Below are 18,314 nucleotides of genomic sequence, written 5' to 3'. Positions count from 1 at the left end.
GGGGGCGGTCTGAGGGGCGCGGCCGCCCGTCGGGGGCTGAGTGGTGCCCGCTGCTTGGGATTGGGAGGCGACTGGCAGGCTGCTCTGCCAGCCCGGGCCTCCCAGCCCCTCGGAAGGAGGAAGTGGCCGCTGGTTCTGGGGCGCCTCTCCCCGGGCTGGCGGCGCCGTGCCTGCCCCGTCCGGCTTCCGAAGCTGTTGTCTCGAGCCGGCGACGGCCTCCCCGAGACCCTGCCCCGCGCGCCGCAGGGGCTGCCCCGCCAGGTAACCGCGCGCCCACGCCTGGCCTGGGGGCGGGGGAAAGGCCCGGGGGGGGGGGTGGGACCTCGCGGGGGTGCAGCGGGCTCTGCCCCCGGGGGAGGGGTCTCTGCCCCGCGTGCTGCCGCTCTGGCTGCGAGTGTTTGTGGGGCGGGGGGTGTGAAGTGAGCCGACCAGCTTCATTTTCCCGTTGGCGCCTTAGCCTGGCGGTCAGCGTGACACCCGCCGGGCGCCCAGGGACGCGTGTGGCCCCCGTCGCGGGCCTGGCGGATGGGAGCGACCCTCGGGGAAAGTTGTCGGGCCGGGTTCAGTTCCGTATTTCCACGACTTCCCTGCAGGGGGCGTCAGACCCTCTCCGTTGCCGGAGCCAACGGGGCGGAGCTTCTGCCGTGGCCAGGCGCCGCCCGCGTTCCCTGAGGTCGGGGCACCTGGCGCGTGCTTCGCGGGGGGGTGTTGCCGAACTGTGCCCGGGAACTTGCCTTTGTGGTTTTGGGGGTGGACGCGGGAGGGCGCTATTAATAGGCACTTTTCAAGGCCTATTAAGCCTTCATTTTCTGCCGGCTGATCTGTTACGTGGAGATGACATAGCGGTTGTTGTCCCCTTTGTAAATTCTCTCACATGAAGCGTTAGTGCGTGTCTGGATATGCATTTGAATTCTGTTTCTATTGTGGAGAGAGTTTTTCTTGCCTGGATGTTTTTTTCAGTCTGAGTTTTATTTTACTTGGAGCTTTACTTCATCCTGTATGTAATGAACCCTTGCGGTAGTAATCATTTGCAAGAAAATGCTGGTTGGGGTTTTTGTATTGCTTCAGCGTATTTATTAAACATGAGAATAAATAGGAACTATTTTGTCTTTATTGGCCAGTTGCTTGTTCTGTTTAGTACATGCTTCATTCCTTACCTAAAGGATGGCATAATATGGAGATCCAAGTAATTGAGAGGAGATCTGTCTTTTGGGGAGACTTAAAACATATTTTAAAATAAAATAATAATATTAATTTAATATTAATAAGTAGTTTAGGCCTAAAACTTTGATTTATGAAAGTTTATGATTTATTTTAAACAGTCTTAAGTAGTATTGAAAACCAAAGGGTGGTACGTTGTGTTAATGCAGGGGGAGCCTGTATGAACAGAAATTGCCAGACCGGAGCAGACCAGTGATTCATTTACTTCAGTACTACTGTCTCTGATAGTGTCCAGAACCAGATGTTTCAGAGGAAGGTTTAAGAAACTCCATATAATACTCCTGGGGGAATTCTGTGCCACTGTGCACGGGCGAGTTCTTTGTTTCCCTGCAGAATAATAGATTCTGACTGGGAAGCAAAGGGAAGCCACAAGAGGGATCACATGTCCCTCCCCAGCAGCTGTCTCAAGCACAGGGCTGTCCTTAGGCAGCTGCATAGGCCACCACTAAATTTGGGGCACTACCGCTGGGACGGGACAGCAAGCAGATAAGAGCGGGGTCAGGTTGTAGAGCTGAATGCACTGGCACAGTGGTGCATTCTGAGGGAGGGTACTAGCTGCTGAGGTCTCTGGGAAGGGGCGTGGGAACTCACCTGTGTGTGACTTTCTCCCTGCTTCTGTGAGGTGGGCCAGGTGGCTCCAGCGGTATCCTTTTGCTGCCCCCCATAGCCTATGTTCTTCTCCCTGCCCCCCCACAAAGTGGGGTCCCCCCCAATGCTGAGCGCATCTCCCTCCCCCCCCCCCCCCCCCCCCGTGTGGGGATGGGTGCTGCTTGGGCTGGCTGGTTGTATGCCGAGGAAGTGAAAGTGACTTACTTTCTTGGCAGCTAGCCTGAGCACCTCTGCTCCAAGTGACCGCATGGGCTGGATTGGAATGCACACAGCTGGCTGGGCTGGGGAGCACGCCTCTTGCCCAGCAGGCGCAGCAGCGATCCATCCGGTCCCGGGGTAGCCGCGTGGGGCAGGAGGAGCTGCCGTGGGTCCCGTGGCCCCGAGATGCCACACTTCACCGTGGTCGGTGATGCGCGGTGGCGTGACCTGACCTGAGAGTTTGCTGCTGCTGTTGCCACTCTGCACCCCAAGACGTGGATTTTAGGGTTCCACGGCTTTCTACCTATCTCCTCCTCTACTGCAGCTATTGGACCAGCAGGCCGGTGCTGAGCCAAGCATGAAAGCACTACTGTGTTGCCATTCATCAGCTTTGAGCATTTTTTTTTTAACCTTATGTTTTTCACAGGTTTCAGAATAGACTGGTTTTCCCTTGTTTGCCAGACTTTGGTGACATTTTAAATACCTTTATCAAAATCATGTTTGATTGTTATTTAACAACTTTGTTTATCAAAAATGCTTGCTAAGAATCCTGAATCCAATTTCAATATTGAATGAATCTTAGCCCAAAACAGAAAATTAAGTTGTTGACAATTATTTATGACAAGTTTAGTTTGGGGGAGGGAGTGGGCCAGCTTTCATCAGAGAAACAAAATATGTTGACAGGCTTTCCTGTAGCCCTGTTACTGCTAAATAGAGCCCTCCAACAACTGTAATATACTTATCTCTTTACTAGTGAAGAATCTGTGCAGCAGATAATGCTAGAGCTGTGAAAATGTCAGCTTTTCATGGAACTTTAGAGGCAGTGATTTATCATGTATTTCTAGCAGTGCCCAAAATGTGCTGCTATTTGCTAATGTCTTTCCAAACGAAAATAAGGCACAATTTAAGGTCAGACTTACGAACAAGCAGAGCTTAGAGGTGTGTGTGCAACACAAAAATATCTCAAAGGTTTTGTTTTTTTTCTTTTCCAGTAAGCTCTTGATGGAAAAGAGCGGCTCTTCAAGCAGTTGTGCTGCTAGCACAGTACTCTGATATCCAGTCAAGATTGCAAGTGAACAGAAGTTATCATCTGATGACTCAGTTATCTATGTAAAATGAACTGGTGATGGAAGTTCAGTTTCATAATTGACATTGTTTATCAGAAAGGATGAGTGACAAAACCTGGAGAGAGAGAGTCCTTCTGTAACAAGGGCACGTTAGGTTGGAAAAAGAAATTAGCTTGTCTCTGTCCACGCTGCACTAATTTTAGTGGATAGGACTTCTGTAACATTTCTGTCCTACCTTAATCCAGAAGAGATGATTCTGTGTTGACTTCATTTTGGTGACTTTGTGCTTTACCTAGGAATAAAACTACGGTCCTATTTTCCCGCTGCTTGGAAACCCAGCTTCTTAAACTGAATAATGCCATTGATCTATTTACAGTATAAGGTTGATATAGAGTTGTAACTAATATTAAGACTGACGTCCACTACATATTTAAAACTAAAAAGTGACTTTGTAAAAATGACATCGGTTTCCAACTCTGTTGTGTCCCAGTCAGGGTGGATTGCCTTGTGAGGTGTCTCCACACTAGCTCAAGGTCCTAGATTAGTTATTTTAAATAATATTTCTGATAATCTGACAATAATTTAAACAGTTATTTCTTTAAAAAAACACCCTTATAAGTTATAATGTCGTATTGAAAATAACTTTCCGGATCTCAAAAGAAGAAAACGGAAAGATGAAATAGAATTAGCTATACAAGCACAGAAGTGTTCTATACTTAAGTTTGTACGTCATGAAAACAACGAAGTTGATCAAAATCATCAGGTAACTGCCAAAGAAAATTTTTATGCAGAAGAAGCTCAAGAAACTCAACAAAACACGGAACTATCATTTGAAACAGATGCAGACACAAAACAAGAAATTATAACAGTTGAAACTGTTTACTAGCATGAGATATAGATGACATTGGCACATGGCCGCAATCTTTAAACAACGAATTATGCACCATTATATTTGAGAGAGGCCCTGTGAGAATAGAAGGTCTTGAATATCCTAAATACATTAGAGGTAGGAAATTAACAGAAAACAATTACTACAAAAGACTTTCTAATGGTGAAATCGTCAACAGACGGTGGCTTGTGTATTCTACATGCAAGGATGCTGTATTTTGTTTCCCATGCAAGATTTTCAACAATTGCAATTTTAACATCACAACCATGGCTATTAACGATTGACAAAATTTTAGTTACACATTACCGCAACATGAAAAGGCACAACACCACATTGAAAGTATTTACAAATGGTCTGAGTTGAATGTAAGGTTAAAAAATCAGACAACTCTTGATGCCCAAAACTGGAGTCAGAGAAGCAGCATTGGCGTCGTGTTCTTGAACATCTATTATCTATTGTTGAATATCTATTGACAAACAATATTGCTGTTAGAGGAAGTGTTGAGAAATTATACCAGCCTAAAAATGGCAATTTTTTGGGCCTTGTACAACTGCTGGGAAAATTTGACACAGTGATGAAGCACAGGTTGCTATTTCGAAAGAAGCCAGAGATCCAAAAGCTAAAAGTGAAGCACAGTCATTGGCCTCTAAAATATCCAGCTTCAAGTTTCTAACATCTATCGTAATCTGGTATGACATTCTTGTTAAAATCTCAAGTGTAAGCAAAATAATGCAGAGTCCAGTGATGCAGCTTGATTCAACACTTACCTTACTAAACAACACACAAGACTTTTAGTGAAATATAGAGAAAATGGATTCAAAGAAGCAAAGGTTACAGCAAGAGAGTTTGGAGAGGCACTCAGTGTAGAACCAAAATTTCCATGTCCAAATGAGACGAGTTTCGAGGAAAAAATGGCAAGCGGAATATGAAGGAGCAGATGAGCCCATTAGAAGATCCAGAAAAGAAATTTGAGGTTAAATTTTTTAATGTTGTGATGGATAAAGCAATATCTGCCTTTGATGAAAGGTTTAATACCTTACGAGCACACCAAGAACAGTTTGGATTTTTGTATGACATAACTAAATTCAACGAAATAGGAAAACAAGAGCAGCTAATGACAAACTGCAAGAACCTAGAGAGCCTCCTGAAGCACGGTGATAGTTTTGATTTAAATGGACTTGAACTGTATGAAGAACTGAGTACATTGTCATCAGTGTTGCCACATGCAAAGTCGGTGATGGACATTGTACAGTTTATTCATACCAGCAAACTTGTTGACATATATCCTAATATGTACATTGCCATTCGTATCCTACTGACATTTCCTGTAACAGTAGCATCAGGAGAATGGAGTTTCTCAAAACTAAAGCTCATTAAAAACTATCTCTGCTTTACAATGAGTCAGGAATGCTTGACTGGTCTTGCTGTTCTTGCAATCGAACAAGACATTACTTTGTCATTATTACTCTTTTTGCAGCCAAAAAAGCCAGAAAGATTGCTTTTAATTAAAAACAAATCCTTGTTTCAATACCTCTTCATAGAAATTTCCAATAAAATGTTGACAAATTTAAAAAATTATATTATTTGCATCATTCTGTCAATAAATCAGAATTTTTTTCTATAGCGCTACTTCTTTAGTGCAAGTATAGTCCATCAGCATTCTAGCATACTTAATTCATTTAAATTGGTTTTAATAAAGTGCATATGGCAAGTTTTCCAATACTGTAAGCTTATGTTTGTGTTGCTAAGAGCAAGTCGGGCATAGGGACACCAGTTTAATAATACTGCTTAGGGCACCATAAATCCTAAGGATGGCCCTGCTCAAGTAGGCATGTCGGAAGCAGCTGGGAGAGACGTAAATCACTGCCTTGGGGAGGGAGGGTAGGACTGGGCTGCGCGAGCTTGCAAGACTCTGTTCCTCTAGCTCGCTATCGCAGTGCGCCTAGCTTAGAGGGGCAGGGCCCTAGTGTGTTTATGGGGCAGGCCTAGCTCTTGCATTGTGTCAGGGTCAGGTGCAGCCTCACCACTGAGTCTGTGTCCTGGGGGGAGGAGGGGCTTCAGAGTGATTTCCCTCCCCCCCCCACTTCCGTGCAGCCAGTGGCCTGTGCTCCACACTGAGAGGCAGTCTCAGTGCACACCCCTTGTCTCCATCGCTGTGCCCGCCCTACAGAGGCATGGGGATAATGGAAGCTTCTATAGGGAAGTCCTGGAGTGCCTTGGCCAGGAGCGCCATTTAGGGAGGGTGGAGTACCCAGTAGTGGTGGGGGAGCGTAGGGTACCCTGTGGTGGTGGGGTGTTGGCAGCTGGGGGGGCAGTGGGGTGGGATGGGGAGTCAATCTCCATAAAAGAGGTGAGGTCATAGGGCTGTGCCCTGAGGGAGGGGGCAGTGAGTGTGGGAGGAGCAGCTGAGAGAGAAACAGTCCCTGGGGCAAGGATCCTGAGGGAGGGTGAGCTGAAGAAGAGTGGGGGCTATGAGCAGTTAAGTGGGTCTTGGGGTCTTTTTGCCCCCAGAGAAGCAGGGAGCACTCTCTCCTCTCCCTGGGAAGAGATTGGGGACCGACATTAATATAATGCATTCTCTCAACTGATTAATTTGCTCTCTGCCTTCCTCCCCATCTCTCCTACTTTGGGGCAACTTATACCTTGATCCTGCAGTGAGGATCCTTGTGGGCACAGGAGTTTCTTTAACTCTCTACTTCTGGGAGAATCTTTGTTTTGTTGGCTTTAACTTTGCCAAACTTAAACCATTTGGGCTGCAATTTTCCATACTGGGTGTCTGCCTAAGGCTGATTTTTTTTTCCCCTGAGAATGAGATTAGGGAAAGTATGTTTGATGTTAAAAATAAATAAATTTCAGTGATTTTGTTAAGAAGCTCAAACACCTCCATGCTTTAGAGAAGGGACTTGAATTTTGGCTGTGGGGGGGCTTGCCCTGCCCTGCCATCAGGGATTGTGCCTTTTACCTTTCCTGTGAAAATTTGCCCAAATCATTAATCTTTGAAAAGTCTCAGTTTGTACATGCTCAGGAGAGGCTTGGTAGACTTTGGCAGCTAAATTCCCAGAAGATTCCGTCTGCACTGAGCATACTCCATCCCCACACAGCTCGTGTCTACAACTCGACTGCTCATGCACCATCCCCATAGAGCACCTATTGAGTATGATCTGTGCTGGGTTTGCAGGAGCTGAACAAGACTTTGTTAGCAATTTCTCCTGCTGCTGCTGTGGTACTAGGCACAGGAACTGAGAACAGGGAGACTGAGAGCATGGGAGAGAAGATGCCTTTTGCTGGCACAGAGCCAGCATGGAGTGGAGGAGGAAGCAGCCTGACTCCGATGCACTGGTGGGTGGAGGAGTTGGAGCAGGAGCCAGAAGGGTCCAATAGGAGCCTGGAGGTTGGGGGGCATCAGTAGGAGCAGGAGATGGGTAAGAGCCAGGCATTGGAAGAGAATGGGGAGGATAGGAGCAGGAGACAGGATAGATGGGGAAATGAACTGGGGGTAAGTTAGAAGTTAGGTAGAAGTTGGGTGGTTGGGAATGGACGGAAGCAGGAAGTGGGATTTTCCCTCTGTTTTCTTAATCTGTTACATTCATCAGCCCAGGTGGACATAAGCATCTGAGCATCTTGGAGAGGATGATATGAAAATCTATATATAGTGTTGTCAAGAAACACCAGTAATAGGCTGAAACATTGGTTGCTTGTGTACTTTCTAGTAAGAAGTAATTCATAACATGAAACTAACTGAAGATCAGCTACATTTCAACTGGAGTTAATGTTGGGAATACTGTTGCCACTTTTCTTAAGTTACGCTTTTCTTAAGTTACAAAAGGAAATATATTTTGAAATTGATTCTTAATGTTTCTTAATGTCTTGACTAGTACATGTTCCTGTGCAAACTTGTTTTTTCTACACTGAAGAAAAATGGATGTGAAATCTCGAAATCATTTGCTTCTGAATCATGAAGCATTGGAAAGAGATATCAAGACCTCTTACATTATGGATCATATGGTTGCTGATGAAGTCCTAACATTACAGGAGGAGGAGAAAGTAAAAGCACAGGTAAAATGCATATCTTCTTAATTACTTTCCTATTCCCAGATTGCTCAACATGTTTTAATATACTCATTTGAATAGTTTTCAGACATCTTAGGCAATGATTCAGCAAGGTACCTAAACTTGATGTGGGACTATTACATACTTAAAGTTAGGTGTGTGTTTGAATACCTTGCTGAATTAAAGTCTTAATGCAGGTCCATTATCTGACCTGTATTAGCAGCAAGTACTCCTGGCAATAAGAAGCACAGTCCTTAACTAGCCAGGTGTTGGAACTAGATGACCTAATAGATCTCCCAATTTTTGTGATTGCATATAACCATTTTTTTTTTTTGCTTCTGTTAGACTACACAGAAGGAACGAGCTGCTATGCTAATAAAAATTATTCTTGCAAAAGATAATTATTCATACATATCCTTCTATAACGCACTGCTTCATGAAGGGTACAAAGACCTAGCTGCCCTTCTTCAGGATGGGATCCCTATTATCTCCTCTTGTAATGGAAATAAGTCTATGGATGCAGTTACTTCGTATGGTCAGTATAACTCTTGCATTCTCAGTTCTTGAAGATAAAGAATTAAATCCTAGTTTAATTACTATAAAATGAGTAAGTATGTTGCTTCACGTACTGCTTCCTGAGACAGTTTGATCTGGTATGGCACTAGTCAATGTTTCCATATTTCATCTGGCATATGGGGTGGCGGGAGAGAGGGTTTTGTCTGAAATTGGTACAGTTTCATGTCCAGTAACTTTATTTTAAGAAATGTTTTGTTGATTATTATTATTTAAATGAAGGCTTACATGTCCTATATTTCCATTTAAATCCAAATACTTCATTGTGAAGTGGTAGTAAGGAGGATGACCTTTCCTGTCAATATATTTTAGAGAAGCTGAATCTGAGTATGGAAGTCGAACTCTGAAAATCTCATTAATCTTGGAAGCTTATTTCCCACCCACAAAACTTTCTTTTATGTTTGTTCAATACTTGGGACATACTAAAAAATTGGTTGAAATTTCTCATCTACCATAAGTGTTTGTTTTTTTAATTATAGACTTCAAATTATCCTAAATGCCTGTTTTGTAACCTTTCCATCTGTTCCGGGGACAAACAGTGGATTTCAGCAACTGGTGATCCAGTACTTTTTATGATGGGGGTGGGGGGGAAGCTTTGGGGTGTCTTTTTGGTGTGTGGTGTGTTTGGTGTGTTTTTTGTTTGTTTGTTTTTTTATTAAAGAGCTGGGGAAAAATCACTTAGAAATTATTTCTGTTTCTGTATATGTTTTTTTTTAAAAATTTCAGTGAGGACAGTCCTCTGTGAGGGTGGAGTACCACAAAGACCAGTTGTATTTGTTACTCGTCCAAAGCTGGTAAAAGCAATTCAACAGAAACTGTACAACTTAAGAAGTGATCCAGGTTGGGTTACTGTCTATGGAATGGCAGGTTGTGGGAAGTCTGTTTTAACAGCAGAAGCACTACGGGATCACCATCTCTTGGAAGGTACAGATGCCCATCCTTTATACACATACCAAATTTTCATAAATTATTATAGCGCCTAAGTCCCATTGCAGGTAAATGGGATTCAGACTTCTAAATGATTTGGGCATTTCTAAAAAATCTCATCCAGTATTTATACCTCTGATCATCATCTTATACTCTAGGATCATTGGATATTGCAGTGATTCATGGAAAAAGGTTCCCAGAGTAACTTTCCATCCTGGATAGTATTTTAAGTAAGGGCATAAGCAGGTCACTCTTACTTGGGTGATGTACAAATGTATTTGGATTTAGAATTATGGAAGTATTTTATTGACTTTTCAAAATATGTTTATCTAGTTTGACAGCTACTTATCAGAGCCTAAAATTTATTCCCATCTTAGCTTTATCTAAAGTAATTTCTTAACGTAATTTTGCTTCTATTTGTCACTCATAGCAAATATATCTCAACTAAAAATATGAATTTTAACTTTGCATCATTTTTTTGTTAGATTACTTCCCAGGAGGAGTACATTGGATTTCTGTTGGAAAACAAGACAAGGCAGGGCTCCTAATGAAACTCCAGAATCTTTGTAGTAGACTAGACCAGGACTTCTCTCTTTCACAAAGGCCACCGCTTAATATTGAGGAGGCTAAAGACCGCCTTCGTCTGCTGATACTGCGCAAATACCCCAGGTACTATTAGTGGGATAAAGGATGTGTTGGAGGAATTAGGCTATATGTAAAAAACCCATGATCTTGGTTAAGTTGCTTAACCTTTTTGTGACTTGGTTTCAAAACTTGTAAAATGCAGTAATACCATGGTCACCCTTTAAATTCTTTCCAACCTAGCCTTTGAATATCCTTGGAGGTAATGCTGTAGATCGTGAGGAAATGTTATGTAAGGCAAAACTGGAAAGATTTTCAAGAAGTTGGATTACTCTTAAACATATTATGATTCTCAAATGAAAGTCCCTATATCAGAATTTCCCAGACTGTGTGTGGCGGGTTCAGGAAGCTATGCAAAAACTGAAATTACATACACAAAAATGTAAAAGGATTTATAATGTACACTATGTAGTATTATATCCCTTCCAAATCAACTTACTGTTGTAAAGTGAGAACACTTGCCAATGATTCAGTGTAGACTTGTCCTGGATGTGAATATGTGCATGAATATTCTGCTGTAAAATCATGTTAAACATATAACTCTGTGCCTGGACTTTATGCAGAACAGTACACTTCCCATTAAACATGTACACCATGAAGTACCTATGCACACAGAGTATGACAAAAAGTGTCATTAGGAACACTAGACAGTGTGTGTGATTGTTCACGACACCCTAGGGCAGGGCTAAGCCTTGCCTAACCATGTTGCTTTTGTTGTTCAGTCTATGCTGGAGATTAGTTCTGGCTGACGGATGACAAGGAAAGAGGAGTCCTTTTGTGAAGATGAATCTTTTGTGAAAAGACAGTGATGGTTCAGAAGGCAAAAAGAAAATGTAGAAATACTACATATGGTTTCTCACTAGTTGACTTGAAACCATAGCTTGTGGTCAGATCTGAAGTACTGGCTGCCAAGATTATGTGATCTTTGAAGTGGTGGTGATATTCAGAAACCACATATCTGTCACTGAAAGAGAAACCTGAGGAGAAATCGACAAGATTTAATTGCTCCCTCAGGAAATGTCAGACAAATGCCCTTCAGCTGTCTTGTGTGTGTCACACAACAATGTAAGGCATATACCATTGCAGAAAATCTTATTCTTCTTTAAGCAATAGACTTGGTTTCAAAAGTTGTTGGGCCTGAAGCAGGTTCTTAAAGTGAAAGTAGTGCTTTATTCAAATAATAATTTTGTGTCATAGTAACGATATGGCTGACTGTATCCAACAACCCAACTACTTTCAAACCTTTTAGGAAAAGTGACAAATCAGCAATTGACTTGAAGTGTCAACTAACATCTCTGGTGCTGCAGAGCTTCTGACACGTTTGAGAGACGTTTCTGATTGTATGGAAGACTTGATGTTCTGTAAAGCAGTGCCAGGGGGCAAGCAGGAAAGGTATCTAAAAGTGAACTTTGAGGAAGTAGTTAAAGACTTCTGTATTTAGTTGGAGTAGTAATATTGCAAGTTCTATAGATGATGTCAGGCAGAAAAGTAGAGGGCTGTTCACACACATTCATTGCTTTACTATTTCATATACTGCCAAATTTTTGTTTCCAAGAAAATACCTGAACACCGATGTGTAGTCCTCCATGAAGCTTTCATAGTAATGAGCTTTGGTAAGGGTCATTCCATGAACTCTTGACTTTTTTTGTTTTGAATTTTTCCTGTGTGATGACAGCAACTCCTCCTTGTTGAAGTGACAGAGGTTTAAAATGTGAAGTACTATCTTGATTCTTTCAGATAAGAGAAGTGCAGATTTTTATGAAACATCAGCAATCTCCCCTTGTTAACATATTCAGTAATCAACTTTAGTGGCACACTTAACCTGTGGCTGTTGATTTGAGAGCACTAACAAAGCCGTTTCAAGACAAACTGACAGACCTCACCTAGGACTTGATGCTACAACTGACTTTCTCTAGCCAGGAATTCAGCAGGTTTCAGCTACCTCTGAAAGAGGATCCAGCATTAGTTGTGAAGATTTTCAAGTCTAACTCCATTTTTATCTTGCAGTTTCTCTTTGGTGATGAAAATAAAGCATTCCAATTGCCTTTGATGAAAGGAAAACTGGACTGTGTTTTCCCAATCAGTACCTGGGAATATTTTTCTTAACAAGACATCATTCATCATATTGGATTATGATTATATTTTAACACTCCGTACCTCACTTCTTATTGAGGTTTTTTTAAATTTCAGAATTCGTTCTGGCATGGTTATAGTCATAACATTTCTCCTAAGTGTGATTAGGATTAGAGGTTTTGATGGAGATGAGAAATCTTTCCTTAGTGTTGGGGGGAGGGGGGGTCACCAGCTCCAAAAAATTGGAAAAACTTTGGACTACACCTGAAGTGTTGGAGCATACACACATATGAGCAGCCAGTTACATATATGGTGTACAACACTTTTCACGATATGGTGTACAACACTTTTCACGTTACTCAGTCATGTCTGTGACAGTACTCCAGGGTCATTCCTCCTTATCCCTCATGAGATTGTGTCCTAATGTAAATCTTTCATTAATTTATAATTGTATAGACTGAATTTTTCAAAGTAATCTAAGGTGTTTGGATGCCTGGTTTGCATTAAAAAGAAGAATTAGGGATTTAAAGCCCCTTGGCAGCTTTGAAAATCTCAGCTATAGCGTGTATGCATTTGTATATATGTGGTGGATTTTCATAAGTGCTTGCTATTGGCTTAACTGTGCTTCAGTTGAGGTCCATTGTAAAACTCCATTTGGCTTCAGTGGGAACAGTTAGGCCAATTCTGAGTGCTTTTTGAAAATCCCCAAAAAGAATGAGCAATAAAATTAAACAGTGTAATGCAATTCAGCTGAATATCTGTTTTATTCTGCAGTGCTCGTAATGCAAGTAACTGAGGCTCCCTTTCATCTCCTGGTTCATCTGCTCTGGGCTCTTTGCTCTGAGGCAGTGAACCTTTAAGGAAAAGGGACCATATTCTTTGACAGATAAGATCCTCTTTCTGTGGTGATGCAGGGTGTGGGCAAGGCTATTTTTCATTAGTCTGAGATGTCTATTTGCACTGCATAGCCCTGCTGCAGAAATACTTCAATGTATAGTCCCTGAAAAATGTTGTTCATTTAAATAGAGTGGTCGCATCATAGCAAAATCTTGAGGCAGGGTTATTTCTAGATAACTTTTTTCAAGATTTAAAAAACAAACAAACTTGCAACAAGCCAAGCCAGCTGGAAACTTGTTTCTCCTAAAAAAAAGTTTATACTTGTCCTATGGGAGGCAAAATTCAGTTAGCCATTCTGTGCAACTTCTTTATTTATCTTACAAACGGTAGGATATTTCTTATTTGTTTTCATACCGACTAGGAAGACATATGCATTGTAGTTTCTGGGGGCTGACCTTATTGCATTCATCAGGGCTTCTTACATTCCTCCATTCCACCTCACAAACTCCCTGTGTGCCACCCTCTCCTCCCCAGGATTCCCCAATCTCTCCCCTGGTGAGGGTTCTGTGTGCCTCCTTTCCCCTATACCAGGATCACTCAATTGCCCCCCGTGGTGTAGTCCCTCTTTCCCTCATAGCAGGGTCCACATTCTTGCCATGCTAAGGGCTCTTTTTCTTTCCTGCCATGCCAGGGGTTGTGTGTCTTTCCCTTCACTCCTGCCCTGCCCCCCAAAAGTATCTTTCTTCCCTCTGGATTGCAATGGACAGGTGTTGGCTGGTGATCTCTTCCCCTGCCATGGAGCAGACTTTGTGGAGGGTGGATATCAGGACTGAGCACTGCCCCACAGCTGTTAAGTGGCTCCGAGCTCTGAGAGCAATTAGTTGTCTACGGGCTGGGGTAATGTTATACTTGAAGGCGTTAATGGGTGTCATCAACCATTTGGTTATTTTTTGTTTGATTTGATCTGTAGAAAATTGCAGAGGTGCTTGCTGTGCTGTAGCTGTGCTAATCAGATCACATGGGGCTCAATATGTCCTCCAGTGTCCCGTTTTTCAGTATTCTGATTTTCTCCAAAATGAATGAGTGCTGGCTATTGATGCTTAGGACATTCTCTGAAATTTTGGAATTGATTGGATGCAGTGTTCAAAAGTTACACTTCACAAACATAACTATACAAAGATAAATGCTGTTGAGTGGAGTGTAAGGCCAACAAGCTTGGCCAACAAACATATTTATTTATCTGTCCTGAAAGATATTAAAAAGAAAAATCTCAAAATGCTTTAATATATATTTCTGCTGTGACAAATACATGTAGCCATAAATTACAAGCAAAGATGTATGTTTTCCCTATTGACAAAGCCATGAATGGCAATATCTTTTAACTATTTTTTGAGATCTATGGCTTCAAAACATACCGTTCTTCCCTGAACTGCAGAGTTTAATGCATCTTAAAGACAGCATTTTAATAATATAACTTTCCAGAGTATTTGTTTGAAAAGTGATCAGTTGACCCCGTTTTTTGTTTTTTTTTTCCCCTTGTTTTAGGTGTCTCATGGTTCTGGATGACATTTGGGATTCCTGGGTATTAAAAGCTTTTGATAATCAGTGTCAAGTTCTTATTACCAGTAGGGATAGGAGTGTGACAGACTCGGTGACTGGTAAGGATTGTTTTCTTCCTTTTGTAGGTCTTGATATGTATGTATGTTTTTAAAACTAATGAATTTTGGTTTAAATGTTTGCATTCCTGTTGAAAGGATACTGCTTTCTTCTCCTTCACTTCAGTTATAAAAATCATTCCTCAGGTATGCTCTACTTCTCTCAGGTGCAGGTGGCTGAAGTAATAGGAGATCTAAGGGACACAAGTAGAGTTGCTGTCTGCTACACTCCAATTCCATAAGTATGTGCATAGAAAATTCTATGTGCTGTTAACAAAGACCATGAAAACATACAACAGCCTGTGAAGTAGATTCTGTCATCTTGTGTGCGAAATAGAAAAGCCTTTTAGAATCCTATCCTTCCTACTTCCTGTCCTCCAAGACTCTTATGTTTTTCAAACTGTTTATACAGTTTGAAGGCATGATGTAATTCCCAGTGAAGGACACAAATACTATTTCTTTGGCCAACTTAAAGGGGTTATTGGAGAAAGGAATGGGGACAGTGTATAAGCCACTTCCTTCTGCCTTCTTCATGGGCTGAATAGGCAGCTCCTGATTGCTCCTAGCCCCTTTTGCCTTGGTGAGTGGAAAATTGAGCCTGTGACAATATGTTATATTGGCACTGAGAACACCAAATTGGTTGTGTGTTTTCTTCAGTGGACCTTCCCTTCACTTGAGAATGTAGCTGTAAATAGGGGGGCGGGGGGGGTTTGCCCTAGATTTTGCTCACATGTACTTGGAAAATGTTTATGGGAATATTCACCATGGCTACACAACGTACTAATTGATATATGGATTCGTATATTGGTATTGAATCTGATATTGTTGCCTGGAATCTATTCTTTCTGATTTCTCCAAATCAGTTTGCAGCTAGTCTGTTCTGTTAGTGTTGAAATACTTGATCATAGTTAATTTGTCTTTTTTAAGAATTAATATTTTCATTAGAAATAAGTCCCAAATGCCTTTTGTAGTCCCACTTGATAGCATTCTCCACTTGGAGGTCATTCTGCAAGTGATTATTTTTTCTGTTGTTCACCTGATTTCTAATAATCCATGCTAATAATAAATAATATTAAAAACAGCTGCAGTGGCACAGGAGCCAGCAAACAGCTGTAAACAGGGGAGTTTGTGGGAAAGACTAAGAGCCAGGCAGAGGAACAGACAGGCTAGTGAAGGGAGTGTGGGGTGTTCTGGCAGTGTTTTGGTGCTCGTTGGGGGTTTGTTTTTCTGTGAGTGGTGGTGTTTTGCTTTGGTTTGTGTTTCCTGGACTAACAGGACTTAGGTGAGAAGGCTATGACAGATACAGAGGCAGCAGTGGTAGTGACCCAAGCAGTGGAAGACACAATGAAGATGTCTGGATGTGGAAGCTGCAGCATGTACATGATCCTGGAGGGGGTACCTGAAAAGAGTTTCGTCTGCATGAAGTGCCGCCTGGTAGAGCTGATGGAAGAAAAGATCAGAGGATTAGAGATGCAGGTGGAAACTCTGGTTGAGTTTAGAAGGGGGTTCGAGTGGATGATGGAGCAAAGACATGAGGAGGCTGAAGGGAAAAGCTCAGACTTGCAGATGGAAGCAGGACCAAAGAACTCTGAAGGGAGACTGCTGGGTGACTAAAGTGGACAGTGGAAGCATGTGACTAGGAGAAACAGGCAGAGGAAAAGACGGGCTAATGAAGGAGAAATAGAGCTCAGGAACAGATTTGCGGAGTTGGAAAATGAAGAAGAGGCACAGCAGGTGGTCACTGAAGGTGAGAGGGCAAGGAAGAAGAGAAGAGCAACTAGTCCTATAGGAAGAGGGGGAAGAGTCATTGGAGAAAACACCAAATATGAGCCCCAGGAAGATATGGGATGGGTTGCAGAGGATTGCAAGGGAGACTAGGAATCGAGAGGACTTGCAGCCAGAGGGAACAGGGGATAGACCAGAGAATCGCACCATCACCAGGAAAAGGCAGGTCTGTGTGACTGGGGATTCCATACTGAGAAGAATAGGCAGGCCTGTAACCCGAGCTGATCCAGAGAAGAGAAGGGTGTGCTGTCTGCTGGGTGCTAAGATACGGGATTTGGACCTGAGGCTGAAGAGGATCCTAACAGGAGCGGGAAAGAATCCACTGATAGTCCTTCATGTGGGAACAAATGATACGGCTAGATTCTTGCTGGAACGTATCAAGGGAGATCATGCCAGGCTGGGGAAGATGCTTAAGGAAATCGAGGCACAGGTGATCTTCAGTGGAATTCTGCCTGTTCCTAGAGAAGGGCAACAAAGGTGTGACAAGATTATGATGATCAACAGATGGCTCAGGCAGTGGTGCCATAAGGAGGGCTTTGGGATGTATGGCCACTGGGAAGCATTCATGGACAGAGGACTGTTCTCTCGGGATGGACTTCACCTGAGTAGGGAGGGAAATAGACTTCTAGGATGGAGGCTGGCACAACTGATTTAAAGAGAGCTTTAAACTAGGAATTTGGGGGAGATGGTTGGGAGATGTCCAGGTAATCTCCACACAGGATTTTAACATTGAGAGGGAAGAAAACGAAGTAAGAAGGGATACAGTTGTGGATAGGAGAATGGACATGAGGAGGAAGGGTAGTGTAGATACCAGTCTAATAGGTGATACTGGCAATAGAATGTCTGTGCCTAATTGGGTAAAGAATGTGAGCGAAGCCAAACAGCAAAAATTAAGATGTTTGTACATTAATGCAAGGAGCCTAGGTAACAAAATGGAGGAATTAGAGCTACTGGTGTAGGAAGTGAAACCAGATATTCTAAGGATAACAGAAACATGGTGGAATAGTAGTCATGACTGGAGTACAGGTATTGAAGGGTATGTGCTGTTTAGGAAAGACAGAAATAAAGGCAAAGGTGGTGGAGTAGCATTGTATATCAATGATGAGGTAGACTAAAGAAATAAGAAGTGATGGAATGCATAAGACAGAGTCTGTCTGGGCAAAAATCACATTGGGGAAGAAAGCTACTAGAGCCTCCCCTAGGAAAGTGCTTGGGGTGTGCTATAGACCACCGGGATCCGATCTGGATATGGATAGAGACCTCTTTAATATTTTTAATTAAGTAAATACTAATGGGAATTGTGTGATCATGGGAGACTAACTTCCCAGATATAGACTGGAGGACAAGTGCTAGTAATAATAATAGGGCTCAGATTTTCCTGGATGCGATAGCTGACGGATTCCTTCACCAAGTAGTTGCTGAACCAACAAGACGGGATGCCATTTTAGATTTGGTTTTGGTGAGTAGAGAGGACCTCAAAAGAAATGTTTTTAGGGGACAGCCTTGGTTCGAGCAATCATGAGCTAATTCAGATCAAACTAAATGGAAAGATAAACAAAAATAGATCTGTGACTAGGGCTTTTGATTTCAAAAGGGCTAACTTTAAAAAATTCAGGAAATTAGTTAGGGAAGTGGATTGGACTGAAGAACTTGTGAATATAAAGGCAGAGGAGGCCTGGAATTACTTCAAGTCAAAGTTGCAGAAACGGTCAGAAGCCTGCATCCCAAAAAAGGGGAAAAAATTCATTGGCAGGAGTTGCAGACCAAGCTGGTCGACCAAGCATCTCG

At 42.4% G+C, this 18,314-nt stretch overlaps 1 protein-coding gene across 8 annotated transcripts in view; it reads left to right on the top strand.

Annotated features, from left to right (window-relative positions):
• Positions 1-14: 14 nt before the first annotated feature.
• The window catches only part of APAF1 (apoptotic peptidase activating factor 1), a 91,816-nt gene continuing 73,516 nt past the window's right edge, over positions 15-18,314 (top strand). For 2 of the 8 annotated variants that reach the window (XM_048835498.2, XM_048835497.2), the window contains exons 1-6: positions 19-261; positions 7,860-8,040; positions 8,380-8,569; positions 9,334-9,531; positions 10,020-10,203; positions 14,632-14,744. In XM_048835498.2, the coding sequence (XP_048691455.2) occupies positions 7,903-8,040; positions 8,380-8,569; positions 9,334-9,531; positions 10,020-10,203; positions 14,632-14,744 (823 nt within the window). In that variant the 5' untranslated portion in view covers positions 19-261; positions 7,860-7,902. Of the gene's footprint in view, positions 262-7,859; positions 8,041-8,379; positions 8,570-9,333; positions 9,532-10,019; positions 10,204-11,444; positions 11,569-14,631; positions 14,745-18,314 lie in introns of those variants that run through there. The other 6 variants (XM_048835499.2, XM_048835496.2, XM_075124267.1 and 3 more) reach the window with 6 other exon arrangements.

This window comes from Caretta caretta, chromosome 1 (assembly GCF_965140235.1).
Source record: "Caretta caretta isolate rCarCar2 chromosome 1, rCarCar1.hap1, whole genome shotgun sequence".
NCBI lineage: Eukaryota > Metazoa > Chordata > Testudines > Cheloniidae > Caretta > Caretta caretta.
This window is presented reverse-complemented; position numbering and strand designations above follow the sequence as displayed.